Source organism: Myripristis murdjan, chromosome 6 (genome assembly GCF_902150065.1).
Source record: "Myripristis murdjan chromosome 6, fMyrMur1.1, whole genome shotgun sequence".
Lineage (NCBI taxonomy): Eukaryota > Metazoa > Chordata > Actinopteri > Holocentriformes > Holocentridae > Myripristis > Myripristis murdjan.
Genome location: NC_043985.1, coordinates 34,801,222 through 34,813,721, shown reverse-complemented (window position 1 = coordinate 34,813,721; position 12,500 = coordinate 34,801,222). Strand labels below are relative to the sequence as shown.

Here is a 12,500-nt window from a genome sequence, read left to right as displayed (position 1 = left end):
ACCGCGCCGTTCGTGGCGTCGGACACGGTGCTGTTCCGGCCCATCCAGCCCGTGGCGGGCCTGAGGTGCCGCTGCCCCGCCGGCTTCACCGGGGAAAACTGCGAGACGGAGGTGGACCTGTGCTACTCCTCGCCGTGTCTCAACAACGGCAAGTGCCGCAGCAGGGAGGGCGGCTACAGCTGCCACTGTCCCGGCAACTTCACCGGTGAGTCTGCCGCCGCCGCCGCCGCCGCCGCCGCCGCCGCCGCCGCCGCCGCCGCCGCCGCCCTAACATACAAACCACAGAACTTACATGACATTTTCATTCTTGCAGTGATTCTTCTTCATTCCTGCCGCCTCTCTCCTGGATCCAGCCCTCCTGAATCGCCACGCCCCTTTTTCACCCACGTGGTGATTCCTGAGGTCTGGACCCGCTCTCGTTCCCGGGGGCAGATTTGATTTGATTTGACCAGAATCTGTGCGAGACGCCTGATTGGCTGGTCGGCAGATTCTCCGGTGTAGAGAGTTATGATGTCATCAACAGCAAAGCTGATTTCTTCTGTTCTGGAGAAACGTTATGGCATTGATGAATCAAAAGATGGAATTAAAAAAAAAAAAGAAATTAAATTGAAGAATTTAAAAAACAATCAGCCTAAAGTGGCTGTCGTCATGGTGATGGCTGGTGATGAAATCAGTTCACCTGCTGTGATTGGCTCAGGGCTGACCAATGGTGTTCATGGGGTCTGGAAACGTCCCTCTGCCTGCTACAGATTTGTTTTTGCTTGTGTTGAAAATTTGATGAAATAGTGTCAATCTCATGTTAATCTCATATTAATCTCATGTTTTAATCTCATGTTAATCTCATGTTAATCTCATGTTAATCTCATGTTAATCATATGTCTCCCAGAGAGCAAAGCTTCCAGAAACTGTCAGTGTGGAGACTGAAAAATGTCTTTCAAATTCTCAAACGTCCTGCGGTCTGATCCCGTCCTGACGCTCAAACTGATAAATAATCCGTTTAGATTAGCGATGCGTCTCCATTTAATCCTGAACATATTTTTCTGTAGTCCAGGGGACAAATTCACCAAAACAGAAACACAAGTTCATGAATTCCAGAGCTCAGAAGTTGAGGGGACAAAACAGTAGAAGTGAGCGTGACCTCACAGGCGGGTCAGCAGTGACCTGTCCCGCCGATGTGCCCTTGAGCACAGAGTTGAACCCTCGCTGACCTAGGTTCCTCCCTCCTCCCTGTGCAGGTGAGCACTGTGAGGTGGACTCGCGCTCCGGCCGCTGCGTCCCGGGCGTCTGCAGGAACGGGGCGAGCTGCGAGGACGTGGCGGCGGGCGGCTTCGCGTGCCGCTGCCCGCCCGGCCCGTTCCAGCCGCCGTTCTGCCAGCTGGCGAGCCGCAGCTTCCCCGGACGCTCCTTCGTCACCTTCAGGGGCCTGCGGCAGAGGTTCCACTTCACGCTGTCCTTCAGGTAGGAACCAGAGCAGCCGTCCCGTCAGGAAGCTCATCTCGTGACGCACAGTGAAGACAAACAGCAGGTCTGAGATCAGCCAGCAGCAGATTACAGAGTATTACACAATACAACAGATTATCACAAATTATTACAGAATACAACAGAATATTACAGAATAGAAAAGAATATTACAGATTATTACAGACTGAGGCTCATCGGTATCACGATCAATACTGAAGCAAACTGATATCAGGATCAGTACTGAAGTGAAGTCCAAAACAGTGAACTGGTCCTTTAAAACATTCAGCATGTATTGATCGTAATGTGTGTGTGTGTGTGTGTGTGTGTGTGTGTGTGTGTGTGTGTGTGGATCAGAGTCGGTGATGTGATGTTTGGTCTGAATTCATCAGTTTATCATCAGGCTGGATTACAGGAAGAGGTGTGTGTGTGTGTGTGTGTGTGTGTGTGTGTGTGTGTGTGTGTGTGTGTGTGTTGCTGTTGGCACACCTGGACGCTCCAGGTGATCAGATCAGCGCTGACCTCGGGTCACAGGAAGCAGCAGGAATGTGGTTTCCATGGAAACAAACAAACTGCAGCAGGTAGAAGGCAGGAGGCTTTGTTGGGCAAGTCGAGGCTGACTCAGCTGCTGACTCAGCGGGCGGGGCGGGGCGGGGCGGGGGGGGGGGGGGGGGGGGGGGGCGGGGGGGGGGGGCATCCTCCCCCGCCCCGCCCCGCCCCCCCCCACCCTGAGGAATAATCTCACACACATTTAAACTAAAGAAACTTGGCTCTTATATGTAGAATTTAAATCATTAGAAACTTGTTCTTGTCTTTTTAATGTGTTATTATTATAATTATTGTTATGTTGTAATTAGGGTTATTTGCTGGTTTTCTGGTGATTGTTTTTGCACTGTAATGCTTTGATAATGTAATATATGATGATGTAGTATAAAATAAGGTGATTTTTGGTGTGTGCTGTGGACGGTGGGGCTCAGAGGTGGGGGTCGTGGTCGAGGCTCGTCTGTCTGGGAAATGAAAACATGGCAGCAGAGGACAGGAAGTGATGCGCTGGTTTCCTGGTTTCCTGGTTTCCTGGTGACCTCGTGCCAGGTGCCACCTGACCCGCTGGCCGCTCAGTGCCCGTCCTCACTTCCTGTCCAGCTCACCATGACAACGCCACCTTTTGTTATTGGTGATTTATTTTCAGCACAGGGCCTCAGACGCCCCTGTTGGTCTGCAGGTGTGATCAGCAGGTGACCTTCAGCCCACGCAGAGAGAACAACACTTCTGGTTTTGTTGGCAGATGATTTTTGACCTGGTCTCCTCTTCCTCTTCTCTCCCTCCTCTTCCTCGTTCTTCTTCCCTCCTCCTCCTCCTCCTCCTCCTCCTCCTCCTCCTCCTCCTCCCCCCTCTCAGGTTTGCGACCCGGCAGTCAGACGCTCTCTTGCTGTATAACGGGCGCTTTAATGAGAAGCACGACTTCCTGGCCCTGGAGGTGGTGGAGGAGCAGGTCCAGCTCACCTTCTCAGCAGGTGAGCACCTCCAACTCAGATCTGCTGATCTGAGGATCTGATGATCTGAGGATCTGAGGATCTGAGGATCTGAGGATCTTATGATCTTGGGATCTTATGATCTTGGGATCTTATGATCTGATGTGTGATGTGAAGCTTTTCATGCTTATTGTATGTCACTGTTATTTATGTACAGTCAAAAGTACTAAAGTACTAAAAGTATTTGTATTTACACTTGGTCGTGTAGTGCAGTGGTGTGTGTGGAGCTCATCAGGCTGGGGTCAGAGGTCAGAGGTCAGAGGTCACATACCTGGGAACCTGGGAGTTCCAGTTCTGGTCTGCTGGTTTGGAGGCTGAAGATAATATAGAACCATTGCACTGAAAACTGCTCCTGCATCATTAGACTGTCATTATTGTTGTTGTTGTTGTTGTTGTTGTTAGTTATGAACAAGGTGCGTTACAGAACAATCAGTAAAAGATGAGTTGAAGTCTGTAGGATTTCATTTGCTGTAGGCTGACATGCCATTAGAAACAACCTGTGACCCCTGACCCCGGACCCTGAGCCCCCTGCACAGGGGGACAGCGTCATGTTATCCCGACTGTCCCAGCGGAGCCTGAACGTCACACTTCTGAAGCAGCGGCTGCTCGTTTCCACCGACGCACAGGAGGAGCCGACACTCTGCTCAGCCTCTGCAGCGCCCCCTGCAGGAGGAGCAGGATTATCATCTACAGAGCCGACACTCTGCTCAGCCTCTGCAGCGCCCCCTGCAGGAGGAGCTGACACTCTGCTCAGCCTCTGCAGCGCCCCCTGCAGGAGGAGCAGGATTATCATCTACAGAGCTGACACTCTGCTCAGCCTCTGCAGCGCCCCCTGCAGGAGGAGCTGACACTCTGCTCGGGCTCTGCAGCGCCCCCTGCAGGAGGAGCCGACACTCTGTTCAGCCTCTGCAGCGCCCCCTGCAGGAGGAGCCGACACTCTGTTCAGCCTCTGCAGCGCCCCCTGCAGGAGGAGCTGACACTCTGCTCAGCCTCTGCAGCGCCCCCTGCAGGAGGAGCTGACACTCTGCTCAGCCTCTGCGGCGCCCCCTGCAGGAGGAGCAGGATTATCATCTACAGAGCTGACACTCTGCTCGGGCTCTGCAGCGCCCCCTGCAGGAGGAGCAGGATTATCATCTACAGAGCCGACACTCTGCTCAGCCTCTGCAGCGCCCCCCTGCAGGAGGAGCCGACACTCTGTTCAGCCTCTGCAGCGCCCCCTGCAGGAGGAGCTGACACTCTGCTCAGCCTCTGCAGCGCCCCCTGCAGGAGGAGCTGACACTCTGCTCAGCCTCTGCGGCGCCCCCTGCAGGAGGAGCAGGATTATCATCTACAGAGCTGACACTCTGCTCGGGCTCTGCAGCGCCCCCTGCAGGAGGAGCAGGATTATCATCTACAGAGCCGACACTCTGCTCAGCCTCTGCAGCGCCCCCTGCAGGAGGAGCAGGATTATCATCTACAGAGCTGACACTCTGCTCAGCCTCTGCAGCGCCCCCTGCAGGAGGAGCTGACACTCTGCTCAGCCTCTGCAGCGCCCCCTGCAGGAGGAGCAGGATTATCATCTACAGAGCTGACACTCTGCTCAGCCTCTGCAGCGCCCCCTGCAGGAGGAGCAGGATTATCATCTACAGAGCTGACACTCTGCTCAGCCTCTGCAGCGCCCCCTGCAGGAGGAGCTGACACTCTGCTCAGCCTCTGCAGCGCCCCCTGCAGGAGGAGCTGACACTCTGCTCAGCCTCTGCAGCGCCCCCTGCAGGAGGAGCAGGATTATCATCTACAGAGCTGGCACTCTGCTCAGCCTCTGCAGCGCCCCCTGCAGGAGGAGCCGACACTCTGCTCAGCCTCTGCAGCGCCCCCTGCAGGAGGAACATCTCTGATGAAACCCTGTTGTGTCTCTGCAGGTGAAACCAAAACCACCGTGTCGCCCTACGTGGTGGGCGGAGTCAGCGACGGCCAATGGCACACAGTCCACCTGCACTACTACAACAAGGTGGGAGCTGCTTCTTCTTCTCTGGCTGTGTCCGAAATCAGTCCCTCCCTCCCCCCTCCCTACTCACTCTATAGGGAATTCAGTGTAGTGACTATATAGTGACTCAGTAGTGGCCCGTTTTGGACACGACTTTGTTCGTTGTTCGGCGCCGTTCCGCAATGCATGATGGGATATATTGCCTCGTTAGTGACCATCGGATGTTCACTACATTTTGCGGTGGATTGTGGGAAACATGCAGTGACTATATAGTGAACATTAATAATCACTAGATATTCGGACACCCCTACAAAATGGCGTAATCACTATATAGTGATTAGGGAGTGATTTCGGACACAGCCTCTGTTTTTCTGTTTTTCCTGTTTCTTGAACCACTTCCTGGATGGGCGGAGCCTCCTGCCAGAGAGTTCATAACTGATGCCCCAGTTTCACTGCGTCCCTGGCCCCTAAACACACACACACACACACACACACACACACACACACACAGGGATAATTAGGACAGTTGTAAGATTAGGACTCTTGTCTGCACAACAGCTCAGCAGGTCAGAGGTCACCTCCACCACCCCACTGCCACCACACACACACACACACACACTCACACACACACACACACACACACACAGTCTTTTTCAGAGGATTTCAAGTTCATTTCGTTTTTCTCGGGGGGTGGGGGGTGGGGGGGTGGGGGGTGTTTGCCATGGGAACAGACACGCTGAACTGGGTTTCACTGATGTCACTGATAAGACAGAGACGCAGCTTCTTCTCTTCTTCTCTGATTTTAATGTTGACTCGAGATGGAGGCCTTGCGGTCTTCTTCTGTGGTTGTATTATCAGTGTTCAGCAGGAGGAGCGAGTGTTGTCCAGACGCTCTGATGTCACGTCCAGTTTCCCAGAAGGCCTCAGGAGAGGTTTGGAGCGGTGCTGTTCAGGGCTCAGAGGCTCGGATCGATCCTCACTGTGTAGAACATGTTTCTGTTCAGGCTCTCCTCACGCTAATCAACAAGCTGTGTCTCCACTCCTTCACCCCCCCACCCCCCCGGAACCCCAAACCCCCCCAGCCTTTGTATTCTTTCGTGGACAATAAAGCAGCAGGGGGTCCGTCCACATGGCCAGCCGTCACATACGTATCCCATAAACCCCCTCAGTTTGATATTTATGTCGCCATGGCCCTGCACAGAGCTCAGTGCTGTCAACAGAGGGTTCAATTATTACAGATCTCATGCAGCACATTTCCTGCACAAATTAATTCGGTGTGCTTTACAAGCAATGTTGAAAATAAAATATTAAAAAGTTAAAAGCTCCATCCCACTGATTTTAAACAGGTTATTTCACATTTTCCATGTCAACAAACCATTTATCAAACTGAAGATTTCACAGCATAGAATCAAAATAAACAGCCGCCTTATAGCGCTCGTCTTCTGCGCCTAACAAACTCCTCAAATTTAGATTGTGACAGCAAGAACCCTGCCTCCTCATCTCCATAGCACGGAGGTGAAGGGGGTCGCTTGGTAGGCCCTCGTTAGGACTCTGTTAGGACCTCATTAAGTCTTTGTTAGGACCTCTTTAGGACCCTGTTAGGACCTCTTTAGGACTCTGTTAGGCCCTCGTTAGGACTCTGTTAGGACCTCGTTAGGACTCTGTTAGGACCTCTTTAGGACTCTGTTAGGACCTCTTCAAGACTCTGTTAGGACCTCGTTAGGACTTTGTTAGGACCTCTTTAGGACTCTGTTAGGACCTCGTTAGGACTTTGTTAGGACCTCTTTAGGACTCTGTTAGGACCTCTTTAGGACTCTGCTAGGACCTCATTAAGACTTTGTTAGGACCTCATTAGGACTCTGTTAGGCCCTCGTTAGGACTCTGTTAGGACCTCGTTAGGACTCTGTTAGACCCTCATTAGGACTTTGTTAGGACCTCGTTAGGACTCTGTTTGGACCTCTTTAGGACTTTGTTAGGCCCTCGTTAGGACTCTGTTAGACCCTCGTTAGGACTCTGTTAGGCCCTCTTTAGGACCCTGTTAGGACCTCTTTAGGACTCTGTTAGGACCTCTTTAGGACTCTGTTAGGACCTCTTCAAGACTCTGTTAGGACCTCGTTAGGACTCTGTTAGGACCTCTTTAGGACTCTGTTAGGACCTCTTCAAGACTCTGTTAGGACCTCGTTAGGACTCTGTTAGGACCTCTTTAGGACTCTGTTAGGACCTCTTTAGGACTCTGTTAGGACCTTGTTAGGACTCTGTTAGGACCTCGTTAGGACTCTGTTAGGACCTCTTTAGGACTCTGTTAGGACCTCTTTAGGACTCTGTTAGGACCTCGTTAGGACTCTGTTAGGACCTCTTTAGGACTTTGTTAGGACCTCTTCAGGACTCTGTTAGGACCTCTTCAGGACTCTGTTAGGACCTTATTAGGACTCTGTTAGGACCTCTTTAGGACTCTGTTAGGACCTCTTTAAGACTCTGTTAGGACCTCTTCAGGACTCTGTTAGGACCTCTTTAGGACTCTGTTAGGACCTCGTTATGGCTTGTGAAGGCTGTTGGATGTTCAAACTGAGATCAGTTAACAGAGAAGGCAGAGGGGAACAGGAACATGTTCCAGTTGTTTCCTCCTGAACTGCATGGAAAGGAATTTTGTTTTTACCTGAGAGCAGACGGTTGGTGGAGTCTCTGCTGTGTTTCCTCACACAGGAAGATGGAAAACATCTGAGTTATGCAGGAACAGTCTCATCTGTTGTCACCAAACTGCATTCTGGGACATGAATGAGCCAAGAACAGAATCTAACACCATACAGCTGACAGCCAGACTGATAGTGATAATAGTGATAGTGAGTAGTGATAGTGATAATAGTGATAGTGATAATAGTGATAGTGAATAGTGATAGTGAATAGTGATAGTGATAATAGTGATAGTGAATACTGATAGTCATAATACTGATAGTGATAATAGTGATAGTGAATAGTGATAGTGATAATAGTGATAGTGAATAGTGATAGTGATAATAGTGGTAGTGATAATAGTGATAGTGAATAGTGGTAGTGATAATAGTGATAGTGAATAGTGGTAGTGATAATAGTGATAGTGAATAGTGATAGTGATAATAGTGATAGTGAATACTGATAGTCATAATACTGATAGTGATAATAGTGATAGTGAATAGTGATAGTGATAATAGTGATAGTGAATAGTGATAGTGATAATAGTGGTAGTGATAATAGTGATAGTGAATAGTGGTAGTGATAATAGTGATAGTGAATAGTGGTAGTGATAATAGTGATAGTGAATAGTGATAGTGATAATACAGGGTTTCCGCTACATGTAATTGATCGTGGCGCACCGCCACGGCTAAATAAAAGCCGCCACGGCTTGGGAATGATGATTTTTTTTTTTTTTTCCGGGTGTTAACACAATTTAAAGTATATTGTATGAATGACCTGTGAAAACGACCCTACATACACACATAGCATATATTTGCACACATATACTTACTATGATCAGAGTTTTAAATGATAAATTAAATATCACGACATGTTACACTACGCCGCAATTAATTTTATTTTGAAAACGCACCGGAGTTATCACCCGCCTGCTTTGTGCTACTGCTGCGCGCTCAAGAGTGGAGGCGGTAAGAAGCAGAGGGAGAGAAAAGGGCGAGAGCAAGGTACCTAAGCAAGATTCAGTTTAATCCATTTTTTGTTCAAGCCTGTGAAAACGACCCTAATGTTACTAATGTTAACACTGCATTGCGACCGACAGTAGGGCTGGGCGATATGGACCAAGAGTCATATCCCGATATATTTTGGCTGAATAGATATATATCCCAATTTTTTTCCTTAAAGTGAGAGCAAATGTTCAGTTAAGTCAAAGCCAAATATGACATGACGGGGCTGGAGCTTTTTCGGGTTGTGGATGGCTTGTGGCTGGGGCTTCTGCAGTGTTCCTGGTAGTATCTGGGGGGCAGGAGCTGCTACAGGAACGTCCTCTGGCTCGGCCCTCTCACCTGCCGTGTCTCCACTGAGAGGCCGAGGAGGAGGAAGGTTCCTGTAAAGTTACCGACCATGACCGGGGCATCAAAATGCGTGTTGTTAAAAAAGCCTGTTGTTAGCGTTAGCTAACGTTCCCTAAAGCTAACGTTAGCGTCCCTAAAAATGCCGGCTAAAAAGTGTGTTGTTACTGTTAGCTAACGTTAGCTAGCACGTTAGCGTTAGCTTGGTAGTGTTGGCCTGTTGCTAGGGACGCCTAGCACCCGGCTGTTTGCTTTCTGTTGACACCACATCGCACCGAGAGTAAATCCAGTCAGCACCAAGTAAACCCCGAGCCGCTGCCCCACCCAGGAGTTTTCTGGGCTGCTCAGAGTCCCTACCTCGAGGCAGGGCCGTTTTTTAGCCATTTGGTTAATAGTAAACTGTAAGTCAGAGATGGTTTGGTTTTTCTCAATTTACCAAGTTCCACTCACTCAAATTGTATTTATGTGTAGGTGAAGACAGACCTGAGGAACAGGCTGCAGGGGGACCATCTGGCAGCATGCATGCTGCTCAGCATCAATGGGCCACCTCTGGCTGAGTTGAACTACAATAGAGCCTTAGAGCTCTTTTTCAAAAAAAAAAAGAAAGATGAAGTGCTCTCAGCCAGGCTGCACACTGCCAATAATACAGTCTTGCAATATGTAGCAATGTAAATAAAGTGTGTATTGGTCCGAACCAAACTCTGTGTGTCTGTTACATTCTAACACATAAACTGTGGTGCTGAGGTGGACAAACCCCCCCACCCCACCCCCAACCATAATGTCCCCGCCAGGGGGGGTTGTCCACCTCAGCACCACAGTTTCAAAAAATCCTGGGGGAAACCCTGTAATAGTGATAGTGAATAGTGGTAGTGATAATAGTGATAGTGAATAGTGGTAGTGATAATAGTGATAGTGAATAGTGGTAGTGATAATAGTGATAGTGAATAGTGATAGTGATAATAGTGATAGTGAATAGTGGTAGTGATAATAGTGATAGTGAATAGTGATAGTGATAGTGATAATAGTGATAGTGAATAGTGATAGTGATAATAGTGATAGTGATAATAGTGATAGTGAATAGTGATAGTGATAATAGTGGTAGTGATAATAGTGATAGTGATAATAGTGATAGTGAATAGTGATAATAGTGATAGTGATGATAGTGATAGTGAATAGTGATAGTGATAATAGTGATAGTGATAATAGTGATAGTGATGATAGTGATAGTGACTGTGTGAGGGCAGACGGGCCTCAGACTTGGTACCAGACGCAGTGACGTGCTGATTTGCTGCCAGCTGCTGCCGTGTGACTCGGCTGAGACGCTGTCATGAATGAATTTTGTTTTGTTTTGTCTTGCTGAGATTAATCTGACGGTCCATCTGTCAGCTCTGGATAATGTGCACAATAAGGATTATCCCTCTAATTTCACCGTGCTGATACGGTCCTGCTCATCAGTGTGAATGAAGATTTGAAGAAAGTAAAACAGGAGTGAGGGTGAATACAAGACGAACAGAGTGAAGATGAAGACAATTTGAAAACCTTGTCTAGTGTTTCTGCCTTTCACTGTTCTTGTTTTTACTGTAAACTGATGTCCTGTACACCAGCAAACCAAAGACAGTGATATAGCTAGGAAGCAAAGGGTTTTTGTTTTTTTTAACAGATAGTTTCCTCACACACAAAAGGAAGGGTTGCAAAAATGTTGAGACTTGTTGAAAAGAAAAATGAATCACCCACTTCATTTTTTAATGCTGACAGTTCTCAAACTCTGTTGGAGTTGACATCAAAGGTTGGTGAAAGAACAATTTCATCACCAAGATTTTATCTGACATGAAATTATCAATGACGTGTGATTGTGTCAGAGGCAGAGGAATAAACACGACTCTGACATCTCTAAGGCAGGGCTGCAGGCCGCAGACCGCAGGGCTGCAGGGCTGGTTATGGCTGCAGGGCCACAGGCCGCAGGGCCGCAGGGTCGCAGGGCTGGTTGTGGCTGCAGGGCTGGTTATGGCTGCAGGGCTGGTTGTGGCTGCAGGGCTGGTTGTGGCTGCAGGGCTGGTTGTGGCTGCAGGGCTGGTTATGGCTGCAGGGCTGGTGATGGCTGCAGGGCTGGTTGTGGCTGCAGGGCTGGTTATGGCTGCAGGGCTGGTTATGGCTGCAGGGCTGGTTGTGGCTGCAGGGCTGCAGGTGAGACATGAACTGACAGAAGCAGTGATTGTTACCTGAACAGGAGTGATGGCATCGAGCAGAGAAATGCAGCTTGTTAGTGCTTGGTCATTATTACTGAGAGGATCAAATCTGTGCCAAGAGATTAAGGCAGATTAGGAAAAGCTGCAGCAAACTTCTCTGCATTCTGAGTGAATTTACCCATTTAGTGACTGAGAATCAAGTTCAAACTAAAATCAAATCAAATACATTTGTGATCTGAAATGAGCAGTTTTTCTACACCGATGGCCCCAGTGCTCACCTGGCCTGAGTGGATTACCTGGCCTGAGTGGATTACCTGGCCTCTGTGTGGACTTTATGGTTTCCCTGCATGAAGTTTATCACCAAAACTGATCCAGAGCAGGATGTTTCTCATGCTCTTGGTGTTCCAGATACTGTGGAAGTGACATATTTGCTATTACATGACTTCATTTGAGAGTTAAAAATGAATTTATCTTTGCATGGTTATTTTTAAAGCAGTTTTTAGCAAAACAAATGTTTCTGGTTCCTGTTTTCACACATTTTCCAGTTCCCAACTGATAAATGAGTGAAATCCCAGCGTCGCCGCATCAGAACCTGATCACCTGCTGATCTGATCTGTGTGTGTCTTCACAAAACCACCTCCAGGCTGAGTTTACTTCAGAAAACTGATCAAATGTCCTGGAAATATCAGTGAGATGCTGGAAAATTATAACGTTCAGCTGCGATCACCTGTTCAGATTCAGATATTCTGCAGTGCCACCTGCGTATGGAAGCCCACAAAGGTCAAAAAGGAGATGGAAACACATTTTCACATTGCAGCAAACACACACACTGACAGCAGCTCCCTGCAGGTTTGAGCCTCATGGTCTCTCTGTTCATTCTGAAAAAATGATTTCCTTTAAAGAGCGAGAGCCCGACACCTCTGCCTGCAGTCACCTTCAGCTGCCCAAGTTACTGATTCAGATGAAATCAGATGAATCAGATGAATCAGATAAATCAGATAAATCAGATGAATCAGATGAATCAGAAAAATCAGATGATTCCTGCTGGTGTGTGTGCAGCTGCCCTCCTGCTCTTTAATCCTGTTACAGCTCAGCTTCACGCTCTCCTACTGAGCCCAGGCTGTGTGTGTGTGTGTGTGTGTGTGTGTGTGTGTGTGTGTGTGTGTGTGTCTTGCTCCTCCCTCTCAGAAGAGATTTACATATTTATATGAGCGATAAAGTTTGAAAGTGTGGAGCAGCTCCTCCTCTGTGTTTCTGAAAAACAGACAGAACTTTTTAAATCTTTTCTTCAGACTTCAGGCTTCAGTTTCTCCGTTTTGTTTTTCTGCTGCTTTTCTCTCAT

General features: G+C 48.5%; 1 protein-coding gene across 1 annotated transcript in view; it reads left to right on the top strand.

The window, feature by feature from the left end:
- The window catches only part of LOC115361036 (cadherin EGF LAG seven-pass G-type receptor 1-like), a 46,560-nt gene that overhangs the window by 6,885 nt on the left and 27,175 nt on the right, over positions 1-12,500 (top strand). The window contains 4 exon segments of the mRNA XM_030054271.1: positions 1-205; positions 1,236-1,458; positions 2,857-2,972; positions 4,889-4,977. The exon segment at positions 1-205 is cut by the window's left edge and continues 187 nt beyond it. Of these exon segments, the coding sequence (XP_029910131.1) occupies positions 1-205; positions 1,236-1,458; positions 2,857-2,972; positions 4,889-4,977 (633 nt within the window).